This window comes from Wyeomyia smithii, chromosome 2, assembly GCF_029784165.1.
Source record: "Wyeomyia smithii strain HCP4-BCI-WySm-NY-G18 chromosome 2, ASM2978416v1, whole genome shotgun sequence".
Lineage (NCBI taxonomy): Eukaryota > Metazoa > Arthropoda > Insecta > Diptera > Culicidae > Wyeomyia > Wyeomyia smithii.
Window position 1 is genome coordinate 110,045,070 of NC_073695.1, and position 26,768 is coordinate 110,071,837.

A 26,768-nucleotide genomic window follows, 5' to 3' on the forward strand; every position below is an offset into this window, starting at 1 on the left:
CAATCGCCTACAATTTGTAACTTATCGACTACCATTTGTAAATTATATGTTTATTTAAATAATGAATTATTATTTTCGTTTTGGTCTCAACTGTTTTTGAAAGTAATTTCCTTTTGTTGACAAAATTTAGTTTTATTTTTGATTAAAAAAAGGTTAAAAATTTGTAATTGTGCTCGCTTTCATATCTTTTGCCTATTTTCGTCCTTCAGAGATATTTTTAGAATATTTTCCTACATGAAGAAAGTTATATTCAGGATTATTTTGCAACCGACTTCTTCAGGATTTTAGAAACGTTTCACATCATAAACTTTTGTAAGCTTCTTTATAGTTTTTAAAAACTTTTTGTGTATTTTCAACAACAAAAATTACAAGAGAAAACTTTACGAACTAATTTCATTTTTTGTCATATTGACTTACATTTTAAGTTTAGTAAAGCGGGTAATGTTCGTAGTTTCGCGGGAATGCGAAGATGAACGGGAATAGAAGGTGTGACTAGAATTAAAAAAAAATTTCCCTTGTCCAGACGGGACTCGAACCCGCAATCTCCGTTGTTTTTTTTTTCTAATTCTAGTCACACCTTCTATTCCCGTTCATCTTCGCATTCCCGCGAAACTACATACATTACCCGCTTTACTAAACTTACAAGAGAAAATTCAATTCATTTTTGTTTAGGTTTTGAATTTGGTGTTTGTTTTGCAGGACATCTGACCTGAAATGACTCAAACACAATCAAAATATTGAGTAATACATTGCTTTTTTACTCTTAAGATCATATTAGCGATTGGAATACAAAATAAAGTTGCAGGTAAAAATGCAGTACGTTGAAAAGCATCTTTTAGATCAGTGGTTCTCAACCCAGGATACGCGAAAAAAAATCAGTAATGGCGGACAAAGCAATTTTTCTTTATAATACTCCATTCATTGTTCAATCTTGCTCTTAAAATATGACTGTAGCAATCAAACAAACCTTAGTTCTATTTGAAACCTGAACTAGACTACCACAAAATGATCTACCACTATTTTCTCCCACTCTGCGAGAACATTCCAAGCCACGGGGTACAATCGATATGAAAAATATCGCCAAGGGGTACGCGGACAAAAAAAGGTTGAGAACCGCTGTTTTAGATGATAAATCTGCATTGCAATCGGAGAGCTGCATTCGAAAATCATCATTTATCACATATATCGGTTGCCTATCCCCAAATACAAATTGTAGATAATTTATATAAGAATGATAAACGGCAGACGTTTACGCTTTTATCCCTCTGCTCTGCTATTTTGAACTATATGTGCATAAACAGTTCACAGTTATCTGATTCGGTGATCAAAGCAAGAATATCTACCAAAACGAGAACCAATAATATATGCAGTCACTGCTGAAGCTACCAGGGGGCTGGCATCCCATCCTCACTCTACTCATTTGACAACTAGGAACCAATATCTCTACACAGATGCCGCCTGAGAGCTTTCGTCTACCCAAATCTCTACATGTGACATAACGTAGTGCTGTGCTATATAATGTACCCACACGATAGTATGTTGGTAACAAAACCATGCAGTTTGACTGCCCTTTGTCTACTATTCTAGCGTTAGGTTATTCCCAATTTTCAAATGCATACTACACCGTTGATTTAACCGCGTGCTTATATTTACATTGAGTAATGCATTAGCGACGTCGTTAAAATTGCTCTCCCGAACTGATGAATCATTTGCTTGCTATAAAGGTTACTCTGGGAACAGTATACACTAAAGTCACTTTTCACGCGGGGGATACGTGCCGCGTAAAAAACCGCGTAGAGTCCGGAATCCGCGTAAAAAAACCGCGTAAATTCCGGAATCTGCGTAAAAAAACCGCGTAAAAAATCGCGTAAAAAGCGACCTTAGTGTATACAATGTAGTGAAAGTTTATACCTGTGATGCAGATTATTCTACAATGACTAATGTAACTTAACGAATGTAACATTTCCTAATGCAGAACCAATAATATCACAATTAAACAACAAAGTTAGTTATCTAATATAAATATAACCAATACGCTATAAATACACATATTAATTAGAGATCAAACAAATATGTTAACAGCACTGTTTTCAAAACATCGACCCAGTCCATCATATTATCACTACATAAATCATTACTTTCGTTAGACACTGGCTCAAAGCAGATTGTGTACATCGATATTTAGAGCAACAAATCGTTAACAGCTCAGAATTGAAATTTATAGTCAACCGGTCGTCAGTCTGTGTCCACCTAGGTATGTACAAGTGAATTCGATGGGGCGCATTGAGCGAAACCGACGTCTTTACCACTACCGTTTAGTATTCAACTTGTGCGATACTCAAATAATGTATGCCTAATTCTTTTAGTATGCTAGGAGAGTATTGTATTAAAACTAAACGAAGAATCTACAACCAAAATTCTAAACAAAAATATAAAAAGGACTCTGACCAGCCCAGAAAAAACAGGAAATTTTTATGTCAAAAACACGGTGTCATCAAAGATACAAATCTCTCGACTAGTATGGAACACGTGCTATTAAACTAAAAACCGCACAATTTCGGCTCAAAAATATGTACAAAAATTACACATCCTCTAAAGTGTTGGGTGTCATCATTCAGCGAATTGGTTATAAAACTTTCTGCTTACAAGTGAGTAATGTGCTTGCTTAGGTCATAGTTTGTTGGCCTTGGCCATGAATGACTAAATAAAATTGCACGGGGTAGTAGAGTTCAAGTCTACCGTTCCAATGATTTCCTTTGATATTGTTTACTTGTTTCCGCTAAAAAGTAAGCACATAAACCGTCTGCTTGTGTAAACCACCTGTAGCTGTGACTATCGTGATGAGGCGCTACTAGCAATTATGTCATACCGCAATTATGTTCGACACTTTGATTTGTTTTGGAATGGTAGTTGATGAATTACATGACTTCATACAAATTTAAAGATGGATAACATAAAGAATAGACGGTTTATCGCATTTTAAGTATCAAAACCATTCAGGGTAATTCTAATTTTGGATGATGTTTGGGTTATCATGCGTACTATTGTGCCGAGATTCAACCTAAATTTTTTGCGAGTCAGAATCCGCTTTTATAAGCATGTTTGGTGTGAACGTATGTGTGTTTGTATGCGTATGTATGCAAGTTTTGAAAAATTTTAATAATCAAAGCATTCAAACAATTATTCACTGCTTTGATGAACCTACTTCATTTCGTACAATACTTAGCATTTGTTGAATTTTTACCTAGTAAAGGATTATTTTTGGTAATAAGGTCGTGAAATGTGTCACATGAGAGATCCAAATTCTGCCTTACAACTAACCCGGGCCCTCATAGTCTCATTTTTCAATCGTGATTTTTTGTCACACACCCCTCACGATAATGACCTTTTCAGTGGTGTGGTACTGACAGGAAGGTACAAAATTATCTTATTCCTGACTGTTTCGAAACTTATTTTCTATTCCGATAAATTTTAATACTTTTTTTAATTTTAATAATTTTTTTAATTTTAAATACTTTTTAATAGCTTTATTTGAAAATTTTTCGAGGAGTACCCAAAAACGGTATAAATTGGTGAAGATGTGGGACGGCTAAAAATGGTCGAAATGGTACAGTCCGTCTGGCCAGGTCAATCCTGGAGATATATCAGGAATAACAGATGCTAATATCTTGTAAGGCGGAAAGCTCCGTAGCCGCAAAGTTATAGAGTGCGCTTTGACAGCGGGTGGTCGTGGGTTCAAGTCTTAGTAGAATCAGCCTACTTGGTTGTCAAATAATAAAACTGGTTGAGTAACCTATGATAGTTCTCTTCAGGAAATTGTAATTAGTCGATATTGGTAGAAGGCAAAGAGGCTTGGTTTAGTGAAGCAGCAGGCTTGAAGCGGAAGGGTAAAGCTCACAAATAAACGTATTACTTGTTTCAATAGTGCTACTGTCAATAATATGAAGTGTACAGAAAACACCGGATCACAATAGATCAAATATCTCTGATCGCAGTGATGAGTCAACACAGAGAATAAAAGATTTTGTACAGGGCTGGACCGAAGATTGAACATTGAGGCACATCTATTGAGTTCGATCAGTATACTATACTTATTTTTTTTTAATTTCGAAAAATCGAAAGTTGGAATAGTTAACGATTCTGAAGGTCAATTGTGTCCTCGTTCATATTAGTAACTCTGAGTAATTGATGAGTTGAAAAATGCCCATGACGAAATCCAAACTGTTCCAATCTGCAACAAATGAATTTTCATCGATGTGTGATATCCAGACTTCATGTTGTTCATCCTAATCTTAGAGAGAAAACAATTTTCTTCTCTCTCAAAAATTGCAAGTTTCCTTCCAATGTGCATTATACCATCTTCTATTTAAAGAGATAATTTCTAAAGAGAAATACTTCTAAATATCTCATAGCAATCTAAAAGTAATCAACCATAAACTACTTCATTAAGATAAAAGTATGTCCCCACGTGAGAGGAAATCTAAAACAAGTATACATTTTTATATATTTTTTTTAGGATCTGAATTTATGAGAATCTTCTTATAATTTAGGATGCTAAATCTGTTCGGAAGCAGCTTCAATGTGAATTACGTAGAGCTGTATTGATGAAACCTAATTGAACAAAACTTGGTCGATATGGTCGATTCGCTTCCCTACTGCTCATACTGTCTGCTTAATGAACTTGGTCGATAATTAAACAATCTTATCTGGATTCGTATCCGGCTTGAAAGCTGAAGTATTTTTGGCATTTTTCTATAATTTAAGAAAATACGCATTTTTTGTCGGCAACCGTAACAGGGTGCTTTCCTATTTCAATTTTTTTATGAGTAATCTAATCTCGTTGAAGTTAGTTTCAAATACTTTTGCAGGTAAAAGCTCCTGGGTAGAAGTTTGATTAGAATAACGAACAGCTTCGGCAGGTTTTCTGCAGCAATCTTATGCAGAAACCTGCCAAATAAAACCACTGCCGATGCCGTTCGCTACCCTATATTGAAAAGCGATTTTATTTTCGGTCACTGCGCTCTAATATTTAAAAAATATGCAGAGAAATCGAACTACTCTTGTTAGGGCTCAACTTCTATTTTTTTTTCGCAATTACCTATCTGGCATCTTTATCGCACTTGCATAGTAAATCAATATCGTTTCTTTACTTCAGAGGTAGACTGGCACTGACCCAGTGGAATAAAGAAATTCGCTAGGAGTCCCCCCGTCTCAACAGGTCAATTAGGGGCCATCCTCATACCACGTGGACAGGGGGGGGGTCGTGTAATGTCCACGGTCCTTACAAAAAAAAGAACTTATATGGGCATTTGTCCACATTGAGGGGGGGGGGGGGGAATCGTCAAAAAGCTGTCCACGTGGTATGTGGATGGCCCCTTAATGCTTACTTCCATGTGCTTAGACTAATTTGATGTCTCAGAGAAAAAATTTCGATCTCTTTTGTTCTCATACAGTAAACAATAACTTGTTTCAAGTCTTGGCGAGGATTTAATCCTGTATACAAAGGCGTATCTAACACATATACAGAAATGACATCACTAGTACTAATTTACTTTGGAGCACGCGGAACTGATGGAGTCAGGATTCTACATGTACTTTGAACGGCGCAGTAATGGAGTACGTTTATTTGCAATTCATCTCTCTTTGCTACTGACGAACTAAATCAATGATGCCCACAATGCAAATGGGGTTGACCAAAAGGAACTGTGAAAGTGATTTTTTACAATTAAATCTAGATCTCTTTCACTTTACGTTACATTTTCTTAATTTGCCTGATAAGATGGAGAGTGGGAAAATATGACAAATATATATATAGGTGAAATTCGGCCATTTGCTGAAAAAGGATGGCAGTTTAGAACATAACAACTGACATAGACTGACGAGAATTGGTTTGTCTTAGTAAGCACATTTAGAGGCTTCGAAAATTATCTCAGAATAAGATTCACAAAATAAATGTGACTCGATCAGAATTTATTAAGACAACATAGTTAATCTAGATAAAGTTGGCGCCTATGTTTGTAGCATTTCTTTCGAAAACCAACCAAATTTCAGTGATCGAAGAGCATTCGGTCATTTGGTCAGCCCTGATGAGATGTTAAGAACTGTAGAGGACGGTTGTCGCGCAAAATCAACTGAGGGATTAAAAGCACCCTCTCAGAGTACAGTGAAATTTCGGGGCTGTGTAGGTCTTACTAAACTACTTTGCATACTTTTTCCGAAAATTTATCAAGGCTAACACTATTATATATAATATAAATAATGAATAATGTTTTGTGTTTACATTTTATTCATACATTATCACTATCGAAAAAAATAACTCCATGATTTATACCTACAGTCTCTTATATCCATCGTTTTTTTTTGTGCCAAACGTCCATTATACGCAACGTTATTTAAATTTAACGTATTTAAATCTATCGTTCATCATCTTTAACGTATTTGCGCTTAACGGCTTTATATGTAATGGAGTATTAAATCAAATATGAACGAATATCAAAATGTAAACGAATCATTTGACTAATTTTTGAAGATCAGCCTCATTTATAACCTAAGCTGAACTATATCATTACGAAATTGAAAAGACGTATTACTAACTAGATTTACGGTATTTATGTTGATCTCTTCAGCAACAAGCAAATATGATTATGCCGTTCACAATGTTGGACAGCTGGAAGATTTGACAAAATAAATATTTATAGATCTTCAAGCATCTTGAAAACATTCCAGTACCCGTGAATAGACCTGTAGTTTTAAAACGTTTGGCAAATCGGAATTTAAAAGACGACCTACAACGTGTGAATTAGTTCTCCACAAGTTGTGCCACATAACGGATTTTTGTGTTGACTTTTAAGTATTGGTGCCATGGACAATAGTTTTACTGCATTACGTTTTCCTTTAAACCATCCGTGATTGGCAAACAACTGTTTGAATTTGAAGGTTAAAATACATACTTCACGAAATAGTCTTAGAAAATTGACCCATATTCATCAAACAAAAAATATAAAGCTTAACATTTTGATAAATATGTCAAAATGCCGTAAGTATTATGCACAAGTATTTTATTTTTGCTACACCTACAAGAATCAAAGCAAATTCGATTGAATACTATTCAAACGGTTTGAAAATTTCATACATCATTTAGTGAAATTGAGCCTGAAAATTTAGCAAATTTTTGTATAAGAAAAAATATTACTCGTTAGCTGGCTACAGTGATGTTGAATAGCTATATCTATTATAATAAAACAAGTCAACTCTGTAACTACCGTCACTAAGCTACACATACTGTTTCCAGCTCAAAAGTGAATTGCAGTCGCTAATCTAAGCCATATTTTAGAGATGCAACCGATGAAACGAGCAGGCAGTGCGAAGCAGAAACAAAAAGTATTTGGATGCCACACATAGGAGTAAATCAAGTAAAAACCTGATCAAAAGTCAAAAAAGCAAAAGTTTATTAACCACGTTCTGCATAGTCTTTTTTCGAAGTGTGATACCTACTAAATCTTTTGACAGCGTATGGGCATCCAGAAGTATTGTTAACCTTCGTTACAGCTGGTTGAAATCGATAGAATTTTAGCTTTCTGTTGTTGCATTCGATGCTCCCGTACCGTTCATTTTTTTTTCAAAACAATCAAGTGCAACGTAGTGATTTATCATCAAACCAACTATGGGGATTGTCATAGAAGGTTAGTTTAATCAATCTGTAAACTTCAAAGGCTTATAGGTAGTCTCGATATTGCCAGGGACACAAAAATGCTGTAAATGAGATTTTTTATATGTCATATTATATGAGGTAAGTTAAGTATCAATGAGTTTCAATGTAAACAGTCAATTGCAAATGAAAGACTGTATGTTTATGATCAAACTGGTGGTATCAGATCATCCGAACCAATCCGAACTCATGAGTTAAATCATTGTGAAAATCAACGAAAAATTTCAACTTTTCAGCTTCCGGCAGTGTTTTTGACTTAGTTACAAGAACATACCTCTGTTATGTAATGAATGAGTGTTCTGAGACATTCTCAACAGGTTGCTATTGAATTCGGATCCTTCGATTACGAGTTCTAGGCCAAAATCCAAGAAAAACGGTCAAACTTTTTCGTCCGAAGCAATGCAAATGTTGCGAGTGAAATGTTCGTACACGGACAATGATGATAATACTAGTGACTCTTCAGATTCTTCTGAAGGCTCAGATTGATTAATAATCAAAATAGTGTTAACCCCGAACCTCACTGATCTGAAATACAGTTATGTTTCATTCACAAAGGTTCAGTAGAGAACAAACTACCTTTCAATCCGAACTACATCATCAGAAAAGTAACAAATCACTCAAAGGTGGGTTATTCCATGAAGTTTTTAGTCTCAACTATTTATTATACTATATTTTCGATCCATGATACGTTTCCAGTTAAAAAAACCTTCAAAATAATTTTGATCAGGTTTGGTGTTCTAAGTGCTCCACTGTGTGCCACGACGACTTCCAACTAGCACTGATAAGAACACAACACATGGTGAACATTTTTTTTGTTGCAGCTGTGCCGATGACTTCCAAGAACAAGCAATGGCGAACGGATGCGCGAAAAGGAAGTTATAAAGATATAGTTCAACGCTTTCAAGTATCTTTCGATGCCGCGATACTAGAGCATTTATCGAACCTATATAAATAAAAAAATCAAAATGTTTGTCAAGTATTTTCCATATTCAGGGAAAATGACATTGACATTGCCGTTTTCAAATACGTTGATATCTCGTTATATACTTAGTTAAAATTGATTGATTGATACAAAAAGGAACGAAGAACACTCACCTCATATATTGGTAGCTTGTCGGAGTTCCACTGAGCGATGCGCTCTAAGCTACGATCAACGACCGTGATTTTAATATCAGGACACTTGAGAGCCATTACACTGCACGTGGGTCCACCCACATAGCCAGCGCCAATGCAGCAAATCTTCGAGATAACCATTGCGGTATATTTATTTTACTGAATGAACTTTTCTGCACTTGACACCAGTAAAAATATCAGGAGATACTTGCAATCAGAACATGAAGGTTGTTCTTAATACCCTGTCGCACTACACTTCACCACTGAGCAACGCAAACGAAGTTCTTTGCGCCCGTTGCAGCTAACAAGCAAGCACTGAATCCCATTTAACTATTGGATATCACAAGACTTTGGCAGCAGATTCTCTGTTTCTTGCCCTTAACTAGTACCACCGTGTGCGTCAGTAACACTAAATCCACTGCATGAAGTATGGATACAGGAAATCCGAACAGGTATTCTCAGCTTAAGTTTACCGCTACTGAAGGCACGTCCACCAAACTCGAGTGCACACTTACTACTGATCACGGCGACGATCGAATCTCTGGAAGATATTGTGGAAAAAAAGCGAAACGTAGAGTAAAGGCAAAATACGTTAAAAGTTGATTTGGAGAGCTGTTTGCTCTTTCGTCATAACGCTATCATCTTGAGGTCTTAAGCTTTTGAGTAGAGGGGTGGTCACTTGACGTCAGACTTTAAAACATACCCCGTGAACGTTTTTGGATACTTTTGTTTGAACGATAACACATGTATGCCAGAAGTGTTAAGTAAGAAGGTCAGATTATTGTCAAACACTGCTACACAATTGCGTACTAATAATAGTTGGATAATTGGTTCGATTCATCAAAACAATGAAAATCTGTTTAGGTAAACTGTATAGTATTAAAAAAAGTCGAGCGTTCATGCATCCAAAATTGTCCATATTGTGAAGCACCTATTTATAGTATCTGATATTTTACATATTTATTGATCATACAGTAAGTATTAAAGATTTTATTAGAGATCCTATCCTGAAATTTTGGCATTTTTTTGTTAAACGAAAAAAAAACATGTTGCGTGGCAATTAAAAATAGGGACGAGAACATATTCTAAGCAGCTTTAGGAACCGCCTGTGTATTTAGACGAAATACCTGAAATGTGTTGAGTGAAATTCAAACAAACAAAAATAAATAAATAAATAAATAAATATATCTTTTTCTCTGTCAGAACTTGTTTTCAGATTGTAAAACTAAGTTAGCAAACTTTAACAATAATCAATTAAAGTTACCAATCGAGGGACACGATTCCAATCACCCGAACCTATTTTAAGCAGTTTCCAGATCTGTTTTGCAGGCGTTTTTTTTTTCAGCACCCGAAAAGGCTCCTGAATGGCTGCAATATAGGTCGATTTGTTTTGAATGGTGATTTTTGACAGATTTCTTTGTGATTAACGGTATTTCTTATATTCGTAAGACAGTTAGACAATCAAAGTTTTCGTTTCCATCATTAAAACTGTCGATATTGATCAAAATTCAGGAGTTTAAGGCATGCTTTCTTCGACTGATTAAAATAGGCGCCACTGCTTAAGCCGTTCCCTACCCTAGATAGATTAAAACTATTTTCAAGTTACACAAATTTTCAAGTGCACGAAAATTATGGCATAGTACGTGATAGATTTGTCATAGCTTTTATGAAATTTGGGAAACAGTTTTTGAAAAGCATGAACTATAAGGTTAAAGCGAGAGCACTAAAATTAGACTACCAAGTTATAGTTATAGAGATTATGAACCATTCCGTCCTCTACAACGTTTTTTTATAATGTTTTTTGTTATATATCATTCAAATACCGCACAATGAATAACGGATCGGTAACACCGAATTTATATCCTCATGTGATGCAAGATATGAACAGAGATATATAAATGAATAAACTACTATCACGTTTCGAACTATAATCAGCGTTTGGAATCTAGTAATGCCTTATGCATGAAAAACATTAAAAACGAATATAATGCAGATTAATATAACAATATCGAATAATTGAGTTATCAATAAACTGCCCAATTGCCCCTGATAAATGCGACGGGTTCACGAAACGCTGATTTTGAAAGCGCAATCTAATAGCTCATAACAACTGAAATATATTTGATAAGATTACCGCGATACCCCGTCTTAAACTCTTTTTTGGCTTATATAATTTGGTGGTGATAACGTATGTCGCTATGCTTATCTATAAAATTCTGAATCCTAGATACCCACGAAATCCTGAAATTCCCAAAACGAAAATACTAGGAGGTTGTACTCGCAAAATTTTTCCTTATTACTTCAAAAGCAATAACGCAAATTGACCCTTTAGGTTTAATAGTTTGTAGCTTAAAAAGCATTAAAGTTCTTCTCCAGTCAAGTAACAATACATACTGCCATATATTTTGCACATGTTACGGGAGTACGACTATCTTATAACGGTCTCTTGACATACTGTCGCATATGTTGCATATATTACTAGTTTCTTCTATCTCCAATTCAACCGGTGTGCGTGTATTAGTTTTTTCGTTGTACGCATGCGGAGTAGAGAGAAAAATATGACGAGAGCTGCGGAGCATCATTTTTCCCCGTCACACAGTATGCAAACGTTTAAGATTTCAAAGACTTCATACGCGGCTTGAAATCACATCACGATCTGTGAACTGCATTAGAGAAAAACACAAACATTTTTTTTGTTTTTTTGTTTTTTTTCAAGCGGATGCAACAATGTTGAAAACAAACACTCATTGCTTCAAGAAACTCATTTGGACCTGTTTGATGATACAAAACTTGCGCCCATCTAGAACAACATTTGTAACTCCGGCAACTCTGGTCACACGGTATTACATATTTGCATTTGAAGTAAACATTGGGGAACGTTCTAATTAGACATTTAAGGCTGACCGGTGAGATTCAGCTCATGTGTGAATAAAGGGGACAGAAATGAACCTGATCGTTGCATCAATACAAATGCAATGAGTAAAATCGCGATAGCACATGCATTGCGGTTCTTGGTTTTATGTTCTCCTGCAGAAACACATACAAGCGTATAGCCGTCATTTATTCTGTTACTATTTGGTTATTACTTTTTGTGTCTAATGGGTACTCAAATCAAAAAACTCTTCATTATTTGTTTAGTAGCCCTACAGAAGGCAGCTTGCTATTCAAAATTGAATATAATGCTGATCGCAACCTTTGTGCTGCCCTGACGGTGGGGGATTAAGGCACTTTGGCAACACACACTGAAAAAGCTTTTTCCTCATTCAAAAAATTAGATAATTGCCAGGAACAGAATGCACAGAATGCTTGCTTGTGTTGTTGCCAAAACGAAACAAAGCTTCATCGCGGGTAAGAACGCTGAAACCCTCAACAGGCAAATCTAAATGTTTGCTGCTACCGTGCTGCTGCTGAGATATGTGACCAACCGACAAGTGATTTGTTTAGGCCGAAAGCAAATTCAGAAAGCCAACTGATACTGGCGCAACCCGCTATGCTATGCTAACTAGGTATACTATGGTGTCGACGTTTTTGGGGAAAGCCAGCAAGCGACCGCGTAATTTTCGTTTCAACAAGGCTTGACAATTTTCAATAGTATAGTAGTTCGCAAAATCAAACAACACTTTCCTGGATTTGAGCGGATGCGTGTATAATTTTCCATTCGATTGCTACCTGCCTTGATTTTTGATCGGTTGAAAACAAACCGACTTATAAGCATTGAGATTTAGACCACTTCGACCATTGTTTTGATCCTTTGTGGTGTATCTAAACGTCATAATACTTTTTATATGTTTTTTGTATGGACCCCACCCCACTGGGACCAGCAAATTGTCCAAACGTTCCATGTTGTTCGCACATTGTGTTTTTTTTTTCTTTTAGCAGTATCACTTATTGAGAAGTTATCTGCTACGTGTTGTAGTGCTCATATTCCTCCGGACTTATTATTTTCTCATCTTTTTTCCTAATCTATCATCGCCTTAAATTACACAGTGCAACAAAAATTTACTTTTGACGTTGACTAACGTCTATATCGAAGTTAGGCCCCTGAATTTGAATATCTAGTAATTCAACCAGGGAAAACCAGGGAAAAGTGGTCAAGTTTGAGCGCTTATTTTGCAGTCATCTACAATCAGGTTTTCGAGGTTTTGGCATCAATCGATCAGAAATTCTTTTACGGTTAAATTTAAGTAACAAAAACAAACTATTTTTTGAGATACACTATTGAAAATTGGTAATCAATATCGATTGTCTAAATCATACCGCGCAGCCAATCACTACCTCTCTTCCCAAGCACAGTCGACACTAACTGATACAATCGATCTGACTTTGTTGTTATTGTTGTTGTCACTTTCTGTTTCCGATGTTTATGCTGCTGCTAGCGGAAAAAAACCTTGCAAATATGCATCTTTTTGTTGGTGTTAATTTTACGACAGCGGCCGGCGCCCCATCATTTTAATTCCAAAACCGCACCAGTGACATGCGGACGCTAGGTGATAGCAGCTGAAAGGAGGAAAGACGAACGAGTACCGGTCATCTCGTGCCGGTTTCACCCGTAATGCTGGTGGCTTTTAGTAGTAAATGGCTACTGCAAAACACTTAAATAGCTGGAATTCTGGACGGACTAACCAGAAAACAACAATATAATCGGCAACTGGCACCTTTTGGTGTCTCGAAATTTTGGTACAGAAGCGGCCAATTGAATTTTCTGTTTTACAAAATGCTGCTGCTGGCGGATAAAATCTTTCAAATATGCATCTTTTTGTTGGTGTTAATTTTACGACAGCGGCCGGCGCCCCATCATTTTGATTCCAAAACCGCACCAGTGACATGTGGACGCTAGATGTTAGCAGCTGAAAGGAGGAAAGACAAAAGAGTACCGGTCATCTCGTGCCGGTTTCACCCGCTGTTAGTAATAAATGGCACTGCAAAATACTAAAATGGCTGGAATTCTGGACGAACTACCAGTAAACGAGAATAATCGGCAACTGGTACCTTTTGGTGCCTCGAAATTTTGTTACAGAAGCGGCTAATTGAATTTTCTGTTTTACCAAATGCTGCTGCTAGCGGAAAAAAACCTTGCAAAAATGCATGTTTGTGTTGGTGTTAATATTACGACAGCGGCCGGCGCAGCTTTCAAGAAACATTTGTCTCTACCATTTCATCATCTATGTAGTCCCTCCTTCTTTCTAATTATCTGACGAAGCCTTGGTATAAAACGTATCGTTCGAACATTTCACCATTTCGAACATTTTGTGTTCGTGTTAATTTAACGACAGCGCTAGGTGTTAGCAGCTGAAAGGAGGAAAAACAAAATAGTACCGGTCATCTCGTGCCGATTTCACCCGTAATGCTGGTGGCTGTTAGTAATACATGGCTACTGCAAAATACTAAAATGACTGGAATTCAGGACAGAATAACCAGTAAACAAGAATAATCGGCAACTGGCACCTTTTGGTGCCTTGAAGTTTTGTAAAAGAAGCGTTGCATTTCCCTCCACTATTTGTTTTAATGGAATATAAGAATACGGTTCACAACGTCATGCGGGCGTGTCTTGAATACCACCCTCCTACTATTTTTTCTTCTGCCTTGACTTCTACGTATGATTTTTTATGTATTTTGACACAAAAACAAATTTTCCCAAGTTTGAACACGTTTCATCTTAAGGGGCAACAGTGGCACCATTTTGAATTTTTGAGAAATCAGAAATTTTCGATGTATTTTCGACTCTATTTTGTTTTAAAGGCAAGTATCAAAATTCTAAGACCTTGTCCACATATACGCATTTTCTTACCAATCTTTTAAAAAGACAGATCTTAAACCGGACAAAAACTGAGCTCAAAACGGTGATTCTGCGAAAACGGTTCTGACATGGTTTTAGTATATTTCACAAAGCGAAATAACATCGAGTATGTATGAGCATTAATGGTAAAGCGCTAACATCTAAAAGTGGTAGTCAAATTATGTCTTATATTAAGTAAAAAAGTCTCAGGAATCGGTTGGTAGGTGTCTGATCCACGTAAAATGTCAATTTTGCCCCAAATGCCTTACAATACTAAAATAGGTTCATCTCGACGTTAGATTAGCTTATTTGAAATCTGTTTAAGGGGTTATATACCTTTTTGGTCGAGAAAAATGAGGGAAGTTTGAATTTATTTTTAAGTGCATAGCACTATTTTTATTGCATCAAAGTGGTATTTTTCTGAAAGAAAAGTTTATCAACAACAAAAAATACGTTTGATTTTGAGATATACCAATTACTACTGGAGTAATGACCGTTTCCTCGAAACGCTTTATTTTTGCAGAGGCTTGCGGGGATCCTGATAGGGACTCAGTGGGTCAACTGAAATCAAGAAACTCATATTATTTCATTAGTTTAGAAGTGTGCCGTGTCCTTGAACGATTGTTTTCATGAGTGTTTTGTTTTCAGTGCAAACGGGAACATTTTTCCCAAAAAAATGCACGTTTTTAACGCCAAAAATTGCATTCGAAATTTGTTTACGGCAAAATGTAACTGTATGTTTCAAAAAGCAATCGTTCAAGGACCGGCGAATTTAATAACGAAAATTTAAAATAAAAAGATGAAGAAAATCGGTTCGGTAGGATTCACGGCAAAGTAATTTTTTGAGAAACACCATTCCGAGATAAGCGCGTATAAAGTTTCAAGTTTTGCTTATGCGGTCGTGGCGAGGCGCGCTGCAAATCGCTCTTACTTTCTTATTGCTCAGATATTCAACATCGCATGCAGCGGAAATTGAAAACGAATCCAAAAGCTTTCTGGTCTTTTGTTAACGAGCAAAGAAAAGACCCTGGTTAACCTTCGACGATGTTTTATAACGGTGAAGTTGAAGCTGATTCAAATGGCCTTTGTAGACTTTTCTCGGAAAAATTCAGCCGTACTTTCGTAGAGGAAACACTCTCTTTAGATCAGGTGGCCGCGGCAACAAGATTTGTACCCGATTCAAACGCGATGTTGACGGATATCCGTATCGATAACGACATTATTCTTACAGCTGCCTCTAAGTTAAAGTCGTCGCTTTCTTCTGAGCCTGATGCAATTCCTGCTATCGTGTTGAAGAAGTGTATTGAAGGTTTACTACAGCCACTGCAACACCTGTTTCGTTTATCACTGCGTACCGGAACCTATCCAACTCTTTGGAAGTCTGCTTTTGTCTTCCCGGTTTTTAAAAACGGAGATAAAAACAACGTTGACAACTATAGAGGAATTTCGGCATTGTGCGCGGTATCAAAGCTGTTTGAACTGGTGATAATGAATTCAGTTTTTTTCCACTGCAAACCCTTTATCTCCGATGAGCAACACGGGTTTATGCCAAATCGATCAACCGCTACAAATCTGCTTTCGCTAACCTCGTTCGTCTACGAAGGATTTGAGAAGAACTGTCAAACAGACGTAATATATACCGATTTGTCTGCGGCTTTTGACAGGATCAACCATAAAATCATCATAGCTAAATTGAAAAAAAATGGGTTTCGGTGATTCGCTTCAGAGGTGGTTGGAGTCTTATTTAACAAATCGTCAGCTCAGCGTGAATATCTCTAAAAGCTATTCTGCTCCGTTTACGGCCACTTCAGGTATACCTCAGAGCAGTCATCTGGGACCGCTAATCTTTCTGCTCTATTTTAATGACGTCAATATTGCACTCGATGGACCGGAACTATCATTCGCTGATGACCTAAAGATTTTCCGCAGAATTGAAGTTGACGATGATACACTGAATCTCCAGCAGCAAATCGATGTTTTTACCAATTGGTGTGAACGGAATCGGATGGGAATAAATCCAATGAAATGTTCGGTGACTTCCTTTTGCCGTAGAAAGGATACAATTGAGTTCGAATACAAAGTTGCTGGCGTGATAGTTCCTCGCGTTGAACACGTGGAGGACCTTGGAATAATTCTTGATTCCAAGCTAACGTTTAAGCAGCATATCAACTTCACAATTGCCAAAGCTTCGAAGAACTTAGGCTTCATCTTCCGAATGACCAGAAATTTCACAGACATTAACTGCCTAAAAAGCTTATACTGCTCGCTTGTTAGCTCAGTCCTGGAGTATTGCTCAGTAGTGTGGAACCCAGTGTACTTTAATGCAGCTGAGAGAATCGAAAATGTTCAGCGCAGGTTTCTCGTTACGCCCTTCGACAGTTACCTTGGCATGATCCATTAAGACTACCAAGCTACGAAAACCGATGTCAACTCATCCGTCTTGACCCACTACATGCTCGAAGAAATACAGCTCGGGCTTTAGTAGTATCCGATCTCTTGACAGGACGTTGTGATGCTCCATCTCTAAGGGCGCATCAACATCCAAGCAAGGCTGCGTGGTTTAAGAGTCAGTTCATTTCTGCGTTTAACCCATAGCAGAACGAACGTTGCCGCAAATGCTGCCATAACAGGGCTTCAAAGACTGTTTGATCGTGTGTCGCATATTTTCGACTTAAATGTTCCTAGGATTAGGTTGAGACAACTATTTTTAAATTATTTCAAAAATGTTTAGTGTTTGTTTAACTTTAAGTTTCATCATTGGGGCCGTTTGAGGCCTGTTGATAAATAAAGGAATAAATTAAACTCGGTGGAATCTTTATAAAAATTTGTAAAAATGTTCTCAAGATGTCGTACTTCGAGATAATGCAACAAAAAAATTTCCGATGTTTTGGAAACTAAAAAAGTATATAACCCCTAAATGAAATATCATGAGTGTAAGCAATAGTCAAAGATTCAATAACAATTTGTTGTCACATGATACTCCCCTTTTCGCGGGAAGGGGGTCGCATTTAACTTTATCGAGGACGCGATGATTCTGTCCCATGGCTGAAGCCAGGTGCTGGCCAAAAAAGCGACCCCCTCCCCGCAAAAGGGGAAGGATTATGTAAAGCCAAATTGTTATTGTGTCTTTGAGTATCACTTACATTCTTGATGTTACATTAAACAGATTTCAAATAAGTTAATCCAACGTCTACATAAACCTAATAATGGCGTCGAAAAAACATCGAAAATTTCCGCTTTCTCAAAAAGTCAAAATGGCGCCATGGCGCCACTGTTGCCCCTTAAAATGAAATGTGTTCAAACTCGGAGAAAATTATTTTCGCGTCAAAATAAAAGAAAAACCTAAATTAATCCACCTAGCGGTCAGACCCAGCCTTTCTCATTCAAACTTATTATTTGTAAAAATTGATTTACATGAACGCTTCAATGCAATAAAGGAATATTCACTCTTTGGGTTCTAAAATACTGATGTTGTAATTGAAGTATAAAAATTAAAATTTTACGTAATGTTAGTGCTTAAGAAATAGCGGAATAAAAGAAATGACTCGTAATTTCGAAAAATTTGATCACCAGCAATACCAGGAACGTTTAAATAGTACGATACCATATTTAAATTATGTTAAGGCCACATATATTGATCAAAGCAGGTATAGTTTTAAATAGTCTCTGAATTGCTTTTTTTTTATAACTTCTGAACCACATATCAAATTGTTATGAAGTTTGTTAATTGTAAGTTTGAGAGATGACTCGTTCGTATGACACTAGTTATGTTCAAATAAGTCGTGTAATACTTAGACTTCCGTTGTTTCAACAATTCAATACATAACGGTTGTTGAAGTTCGATTATAATCAAAGGGAACGTATAGCACAGCCAAACTTTGAAACCACGTGTTCAATCATAATTCATCAAATCGGATAATATAAGATAATGAAGTTTCGTGATTTTCACATTTCGATACATTACAGACGAAGTTACAGTCCGATTACAGCAAAATTCAAAAGAATGTTATGAGGCAGCTAGACCTTTTATTTGACACTAATTTTGTAGAAATCGGTTCAACCATCTTTGAGAAAAGTGAGTGAGTTTATGTAGTCTTTGGAATATGTTTCTTTTCATAGCTGGATTTCACATTTTTAAACATAACAGGCAAAGTAATAATCCGTTTGCAAAAAAAAATCAATAGGGTCTTATGTGACAAGACCTTTTATATGACACTGATTTTATGAAAATCGGTCCAACCACCTCTGAGAAACATGAGTGAGATTAAATATTCTACAGAACACGTTTCCTTCCATAATTTTTGAACCACAATTTCAATCTTCATAAAATTCAAAAGTTAAGGGTTTTTTAGGTAGCCCGTTCATTTGAAATTAATTTTGTTCAAATCGGTTGTGTAGTTTCTGAGATATTGATGTTTCGTGATTTTGACATTTTGATACAAAACCTTTAAACTAGAAATACGATTACAATAAAATTCAATAGGATCTTATGGGGCAACTAGACCTTTCATTTGCAATTATTTTCATTGTAATCGGTTCAGCCATCTCTGAGAAAATCGAGTTAGATTGGGAGAGCGTTACACACACATACAGAAAATGCTCAGCTCGTCGAACTGAGTCGAGTGATTTACGACATTCGGCCCTTATGAGCACTTGTATACCTTTAGTTTTTGCAGTAATTGCTATACCTTTCTAGGAGAACCATCACGAACAGGAACAACTGGCTACGTATCTCCGGCCTGAAGAGATGCGTCACAATATACACTGCCGGTATTCGCATAACAGTCCTATGTAAAATTTTGTGTTCTCTTGTTTTTTTTGCGGGAATCGGTCCATTTTGGCATGCTCTTCAAGAATAGGCAATAAAATCGAGGTTGTGGGAATCAAACCTTGCTTTTTAAATTGCTAATCTTGGAGAGCATGCCTAAATGGACCCATTCTCGTAAAAAACAACATTCAAATTTTACATAGGACTGTTATGCAAATAGCGGCAGTACAGGGCATGACCAAACAACAGTATTATTCGCAGGTGAATCAAGACAACGCTGATAATGAAAATAAAAAAACTTTCGCTGTTGGTGTCTGTTTTGTTTATGTTTACGTTGGCGAAATTGTTTATGTTCACATTAGCTCAGCAAACTAGAACTGAGCGAAACGTTTCTTTTCGAAGAGTGTGTGTTTTCGTGAGTCGTTCAATCGATCGCTTAAAAAACCCTTTACACAAGAACGTTCGTCAGCCGTTTGCTAAACCCTACACACTTAAATTATCTAGGTAAACTTTCCAACAGCTGATCGAACTCAGCTTTTTTTCTGCAAATGTCAACAACATATTCTGTTAAATATTCAGCAAACCAGATGAAGTTTCGTTTACCGAAGTGCTTGAGGAACCCGTCCAGAAGAGCATAACTAAAAAATTATAAAATTCTATCAACGCGAGATACAAATAACATATTTTGATACAATTTTGTATTTTTCGATATAATTTTGATAACAAAATTGAATCTGAATGTGTTATAAAAACAAAACCTGAAATGAAGTAGTTCTGAAACAAGTCTAACTAATTTTTCGTTTTTATCAAAACCTGTTGTTTCTAACAATGTTTGTTATTATATTGTTCTATATACTATCTTATTTTGTTAGAAAGCTGATACATTAGTAACAAATTTTGATATGTGTTTGATACTAGTAGAATCATTTCTGTTATAACTTCTGTTATTTTAACACCTAACGGGATCAAATTGGAAACACAGCCTGTAAGGTTTTTCCCGTAACAAACTAACAGCTTCTGTTAAATTTTTGTTTTTTCTTTCTGATCGGGAATCCGCCGCAAACTTGTAAAATATTTCGTTGAGTTCATCAGCTGTTGAACTCTTGGCAATTATGTTTAGGTGTGTACAGCAAACTGCTGGCAACAAAGTTTGAAAAGCCGAGAAATGGCCTGTACTTTAGTATGCTAAAAGCGGCATTGGTTTCGAAAAACGCCGGGGCCAGGAGAATGTCGCAGGACTCAATCGGAAAGTTTTTGCCAGCCTTTCAATTTCGAAAAGTAAGTCTTTCATTTCAAAAAATTACCTGATTTCTCTGATGTAAAGACTTGTGAAGACATTTTTCGGGGAGCGTGAAGACATTTCAAAAAATGGCCTGGCATCTCTGACCACAGGATCTTCTTTATTTGTGGACGGGCGATTTTCGAATTGTTAATTTCAAATAAGAGAATGAAACATACGAAAGTGGTGATGGTCAAGATGAAAGTTCAGTCAAATTAGTTGTATAAGAGTTAGTTGAAAAGGAAATTTAGTTTTTTTTTTGTTATCTTGATCCTCTGAAATACATTTCTGAAGCTCTCAATTATGCTTACTATTTTTTCTGCTCTATTTTTTTTTTATTCAAACTATGTCAACCCTTTCCCCGCGGGTGAAGACATAAGGTAATCATTTGCTCACCCTTCCTTTTACGCTTCCTGCTCTACTTCACTGAGCCTTGTTTCACTTTTCAAAATTATCGCATAGTGTGCCTCTGCTCAGTTTTATTGCAAAAGGGCCAGTTTTATTGGCAGGATGAAGCTATCGAAGTATTGAAAAACTCAATGTGAAGGAAGAGAGCCTCAAAATAAACCATGGTTAAAGTCCGTTGACAACAAATGGTCTGATTCTACTAAGATTCGAGCCCACGACCACCTCCGCTTGTCAAAGCGTACTTTGAACCCTTGCGACTACAAAGCTCCTCTGAAAATTAAGTTACTAGAAATTTAAGGTTTCCAGAATTTAATATGTATCACCAAGAAACATTGTACGAAACATATTTCATCTAATATTTTTTATGGAATTAACATAGCGCAACAGCACCATTTAAAATTCTTACGCGCAAGCAGGGAATTTGTCGTAAGTTGATGAGATAGCCGAACCGGAATACACAATTTCTATTTTAGAACAATCTTTTTTGAGCTAGGTTATAATCTCAGTCCGATTTAAAGACCGTTTGGGTAAATTCACGTCATAGGATTTCAAAAAAGACGAAACTATTGATCAGTTTGTTGAATCGCAATCGCGTTACACGGGAAAAAACTAGAGTTACGTATTAACGTCAATTTTAATCTGTGCTTCTCTAGGCATGTAGGTATGTATACTACATCATGTAACATACCTAAAACAAATGTAATTTCGATGATTATTTTGAAACTCGTTTGAGCAGCACCCCTCGCCTTCAGTTCGAACATAAGAGCAGGAAATTTCAAGGTCTGAAATTAAAGCATGAGTATTGTTTAGCAATACAATTTGGAATTTGATTTGTACAATTTGGAGAAATTCACTACATGCTATAACAGTAAAAAATTATCACATTTCACTATAATTCAAAAATAGGCTAAGGCAAGCTTTTTGACAAGCTTTCAATATGTATGTATGCTACGCTGATGTTAATTGTAAAATGTTAAATATTATTGTATGAAGAAATTCTGATTAACACTCGCTCTTAGCTATCCCAACTTGGTTTTCCCCACCTGAAAAAATCAGCATGACCTTAATAGTTAAACAGTCAAGAAAGAAAATAAATAAATAAATATATTTAAAACTTCTCATGATAACACCTATATAAAACATATAACTCTGATCATTGAAAAAACTACGAGGTGTATTTACTCTGTTATTGCTCTGCACGCATAAATTTGGCTAGCAATGAACCGATGACGGTACTCGCGCCACGTGAAGACAACAGCATGTTTACTTTCGGGTATTTATAAGGTCATACGCAATGGTACCATTTGTATGTCCCTGTGATCACTACACTGTATACTTGTATAGCTATTAGAATATGCCTAGCAACACATATATCATTAACTATCAGGTATTTTTACTTCATTCAACAAATTTTGGTGACTTACGAGGCAGTGTGTTTCATTGCCATATTTCTTTGCATATTATGCAACGCAAACGTTGCTTACAACAGAGCATGTTCGTGGTGTGAGATTGATCTTCTCGTATCTGAATGAATTGGTCGATTAGCACGTATTTGTAGTTAAAAAGAGGACTTTTCAGTCACCATGAATTAAAGATAGGCACGCTTTGAGCGACTATCTAAACCTTTCGTTCGTAACGGTTCATCATCTTCCGTAGCGTACAGGTCAGCAGGGGGCGTAGTTATATAACCGAAACATCCGCTGAATATAGTTGTGGCTAGTCTGCAGTAGACGTACAATGTCAACGGAAGCTTTAGTTATGTTCGTTTTTTTAACCGCTCTGATTTTTTAATGTGGGGTCAAAATGCAATAGTTTAACCCTATCCCCGCGGAGAGAAATCAGTTTTTACATCGAAAATTGACATTCAAACTCTTTTTACTCAGCAACTGCATGCAAAATTGGCACAAACTATATTGCATGTTGTAGATCTATCTGTTCTCTAACTGCTTAGAATATTTTCATCGTTAGAAATTTCAAGTATAGTTGTTAAACTGCTATCAGAATTTATATGTCAGGAGATGCCATATGGCATCACCCGCGGGGAATGGGTTAAATTACACATCGTTTTGAAATTCATTTTAATTTTGAAATCTACAAACTTGGCTTTTTTAACCGAGAATTATTAACGAAATTTCAAGATTGCAAATTTTAATGAGAATCTTGGTATGATTATTTCCAAAACACCTGGATGCGAATAAATAAAGACAAAATCAAAATCGTTAAAAATCTGTCCACGTGGTATGTGGATGGCCCCCAAGCAATTGGAAACCAATAAAAAATTAGTCTGCAACGATTCTAGAAATAACGAATGGCCTTTGTTAAGCCAGAAATTCGTTGAGCCGTGTAAGGTTTGAAAAATCGTTGTGTCGAACCTAATATCATCGTTCGACCCTGGCACAGTACTACTACCTAGAAGGCAGCAAAAATCAACATATATGAACTATCAGTAACATATTCGTAAAGTAAAGTTGCGTGTTATAGAGCTTGTCTTCCCCCAAGACTCCCGAGTTACGATTCTCTTATCTTTTTTACCGACCTCAGCTTACGGGTGCGTATAATGCCTTGTTCATACTATAGCCACAGATAACAGATATCCAAGCTAGAACAAAAAACTCCAGAAATCGCGTGTAAGATTTCAAATTCTTACCCGTTTGGAATACTAACGACATCTTTCTGCAACTTGCGACTTTAACCACTACATTAAAAAACGAACACTTTTCCGCAAAAAAATTAAAACCAAAAAAACCTCAAAAGTTGCTGTAATTGTACATAGTTTTACCATAATTTAACTCTGTTTTTCATTGTAAATACATCATTTTTACATTAAATGTCATTGTCCAAAACAATAAAAAACATTGTTTTTGCCATTTTTACCATGAAAAAGGGGGGTTGTTATGCATCTTAACAGCATTTTTCCAGGCACTTTTTCCATACATTTAGAAGTCACTGACAATATTTTTCATGGTAAAATTATTGTCAGTGGTAGATTCAACAACAAAAAACATTGTTAAAACATGGTAATAACAAAAAACGTTCGCAAGCTTACAATAAAATACCATGTTTTCTATTGTTACAATAAAACATATTGTCCATTGAATGTTCTCATCACAAAATACATCGTAAGTTTTTTCGGGTCTTGTTGCAATAATGTCGATAAGAGCTGGAAAACAATCGATTTTATCGAATCATTGACCACTAAGTGTTCTTAGCGCCACCATACTGCGTATTGCGACATGCTAAAAAACCGTTGCGTCTTTTTACGCCTGAAGCAAAATTAGCTTGGATGTCTGTTATCTGTGCTATAGCGGATATCATGTGCTATTGCGTATTTGGTACAATACATCTAGTTTGCACGGAAAATTTGGTGTATGACATTTGATATCAATATAGACGATATGACATGATATCCGCTGTAGTGTGAACGGGTTATAACGAGCATTGAGTCGAATAAATTACACTGATAAACACAGGTTTTTTGCCCTAGAACTCGAACTAGAAAAAAAGAAGGGTTATAGCTTTTTATCCATTTCTATGAATTTTGGTGCTCCTAGTGAAGATAACACTATGGGCACCAAAATTCACAGGAGTGGTTGGAAAGTTATAATCTTTTTAGTGCAACTATTTTTCTTTAGCGCAACATTTTTTTCGCTTTTGTCAATCGGTGTTATCGAAGGTTCAGAGCAGATTTTTTTCATTCAGTCTGGAGAGAAGTCTAGTGTGGAAGACAATCATCCAAAATAGTAAATTAGTCCAGTCGAAATAATTTTTTTTTTCAGCGAAGTATTCAACACAATGGTCTTGATGCTTCGTTCTATTGCAAAAATGTTCGCGGATTTTCTTAGATTGCCATTAAGTGGACAAAGTTGTATCACACCCTGAGGCGGATTTAGTCACTTACGGAGGCCTCTTTTCAGTTGTTAAAATGTCAATAAAGGAACATGAGCAAATTCATGCCATTCAAATTTAAATAAAACTTTGAACATATATTTGACTTAGTAAACTGAATGTTTTCCATGGGTTTTCTAGACTCCAAATAAATTTTGTAAAACGGTGAATGCATTTTGGCATAGATTTAATTTAAAAAATTTTAGCTCAGAAATTTTTGGTGGTAGAAAAGAACTTTTTTTTTTACTGCAAAAACTCAATTTTAATTTAAGAAAATAAAAAATAACTCTACATTGTATTTAAAAACGAGCTGGGTTTTCTCTTGAATTTTTTATTGAAGTAACATTATTATGAAACATTTGGTAAAAAGTTCAGGATTGAGATATATGAGAAAAAAAAATTACTTGAAAGTTAAATCCTAAAGATCACACTTTTAAGAACTATCAAATTCCAATAATGCAAAATATAATAATAATAGATAAATTTAATTCATAAGCTTCTTGCCGCCTCACTCTCTGGATGCATTCTTTTTTGAGATTTATTTTGGCAAATTTAAGTTTTTTTTAACCCTCTCTCTACCATGGTTACTCTAGAGCACCACAGGTTTGGATGCAAAAAGTAAAGAGAGTAAAGAGAGGGTTAAATACGTCTGTTTCGTAAGTTATTCGTGGTTTTCCAGCGAAATTTGAGAAATTTAACAGTCAGTTTATTACGATAACTTTGGCGAAGAAAAAAATTTTTTTTCAATTTGCATTGGGAATTGTCAAAATAAAAAAAAACGCAATTGACCTGAACCAAAGTGTCCAGTACATTTATTATAACATGTGGAAACATAACACTAAAGTCGCTTTTTACGCGAAGGATACGTGCCGCGCAAAAAAACGCGTAAATTCCGGAATCCGCGTAAAAAAACGCGTAAATTTCGGAATACGCGTAGAAAAAACCGCGTAAATTCCGGAATCCGCATAAATTCCGGAATCCTCGTGAAAAAAAAATATGTAAATTCCGAAATCCGCGTAAAAAAATGCGTAAATTCCGAAATCCGCGTAGAAAAAATCGCGTAAAAAGCGACCTTAGTGTATTTCAAACCTATTACTGTAATTTTTAACATAAAGCATCACGCTTTGTACTGTTATTCTTGAGATGAAGTATTCCAGATAATTCAATGTAGAAATTTAAAACTCTTCGCTGTAGTACATCGCATACCTCGGCTTGAAATCATATTTTATCATGTTGATTTAAAAAGGGCAATTATTTTGTTTTAAATAAGGTCGTATTCTAAAATTATAATTAGACTTGATGAAATTATGCACTCACCTTCACAGCCGCATCACAACGTGGAGTAATAACATAAGTCTAATTGCTGCCTTAACTTTTATGATCAAACGCATATCTACTCAAACAATATTATCGAAAATTCGAAATAATGTACCATAACTATATTAACAAAATCTTTCGTTGAAATAATTTTGCAGAGCACACCGAAAACATTAAATACCAAACAGCTGACTTTGACAATTATTGAACAAGACCGAATCGACAACGGCAAAACTAGCGAACCTATACATTAGAGAAATGACAGGACACTCACCGTTAAGGCAACTGTCAACATCAAAACGGGTGAGTTGTATCATTTTGCATTGCCGTTATCCGTTTTGATGTTGACAGTTGCCTCAACGGTGAGTGTCTTTTCATTTCTCTAATGTATAGGTTCGCTAGGCAAAACGGACGAGCCAAAGTACATATTGCTAAGGTATCTTTTGCTATTTGCGATTACGACGCTCGTTGATATTTCAAGATTGCCCTCGCGGTTCACAACTTCGTAAACTCT

General features: G+C 36.0%; 1 protein-coding gene across 1 annotated transcript in view; it reads right to left on the reverse strand.

Annotated features, from left to right (window-relative positions):
* LOC129724250 (UDP-glucose 6-dehydrogenase) overlaps positions 1-26,465 on the reverse strand; it is a 36,970-nt gene extending 10,505 nt beyond the window's left edge. The window contains exons 1-2 of the mRNA XM_055678976.1: positions 26,255-26,465; positions 8,804-9,362 (exon numbers count right to left, since the gene is read on the reverse strand). Of these exons, the coding sequence (XP_055534951.1) occupies positions 8,804-8,962 (159 nt within the window). The 5' untranslated portion in view covers positions 8,963-9,362; positions 26,255-26,465. The remainder of the gene's footprint in view (positions 1-8,803; positions 9,363-26,254) is intronic.
* Positions 26,466-26,768: the final 303 nt, after the last annotated feature.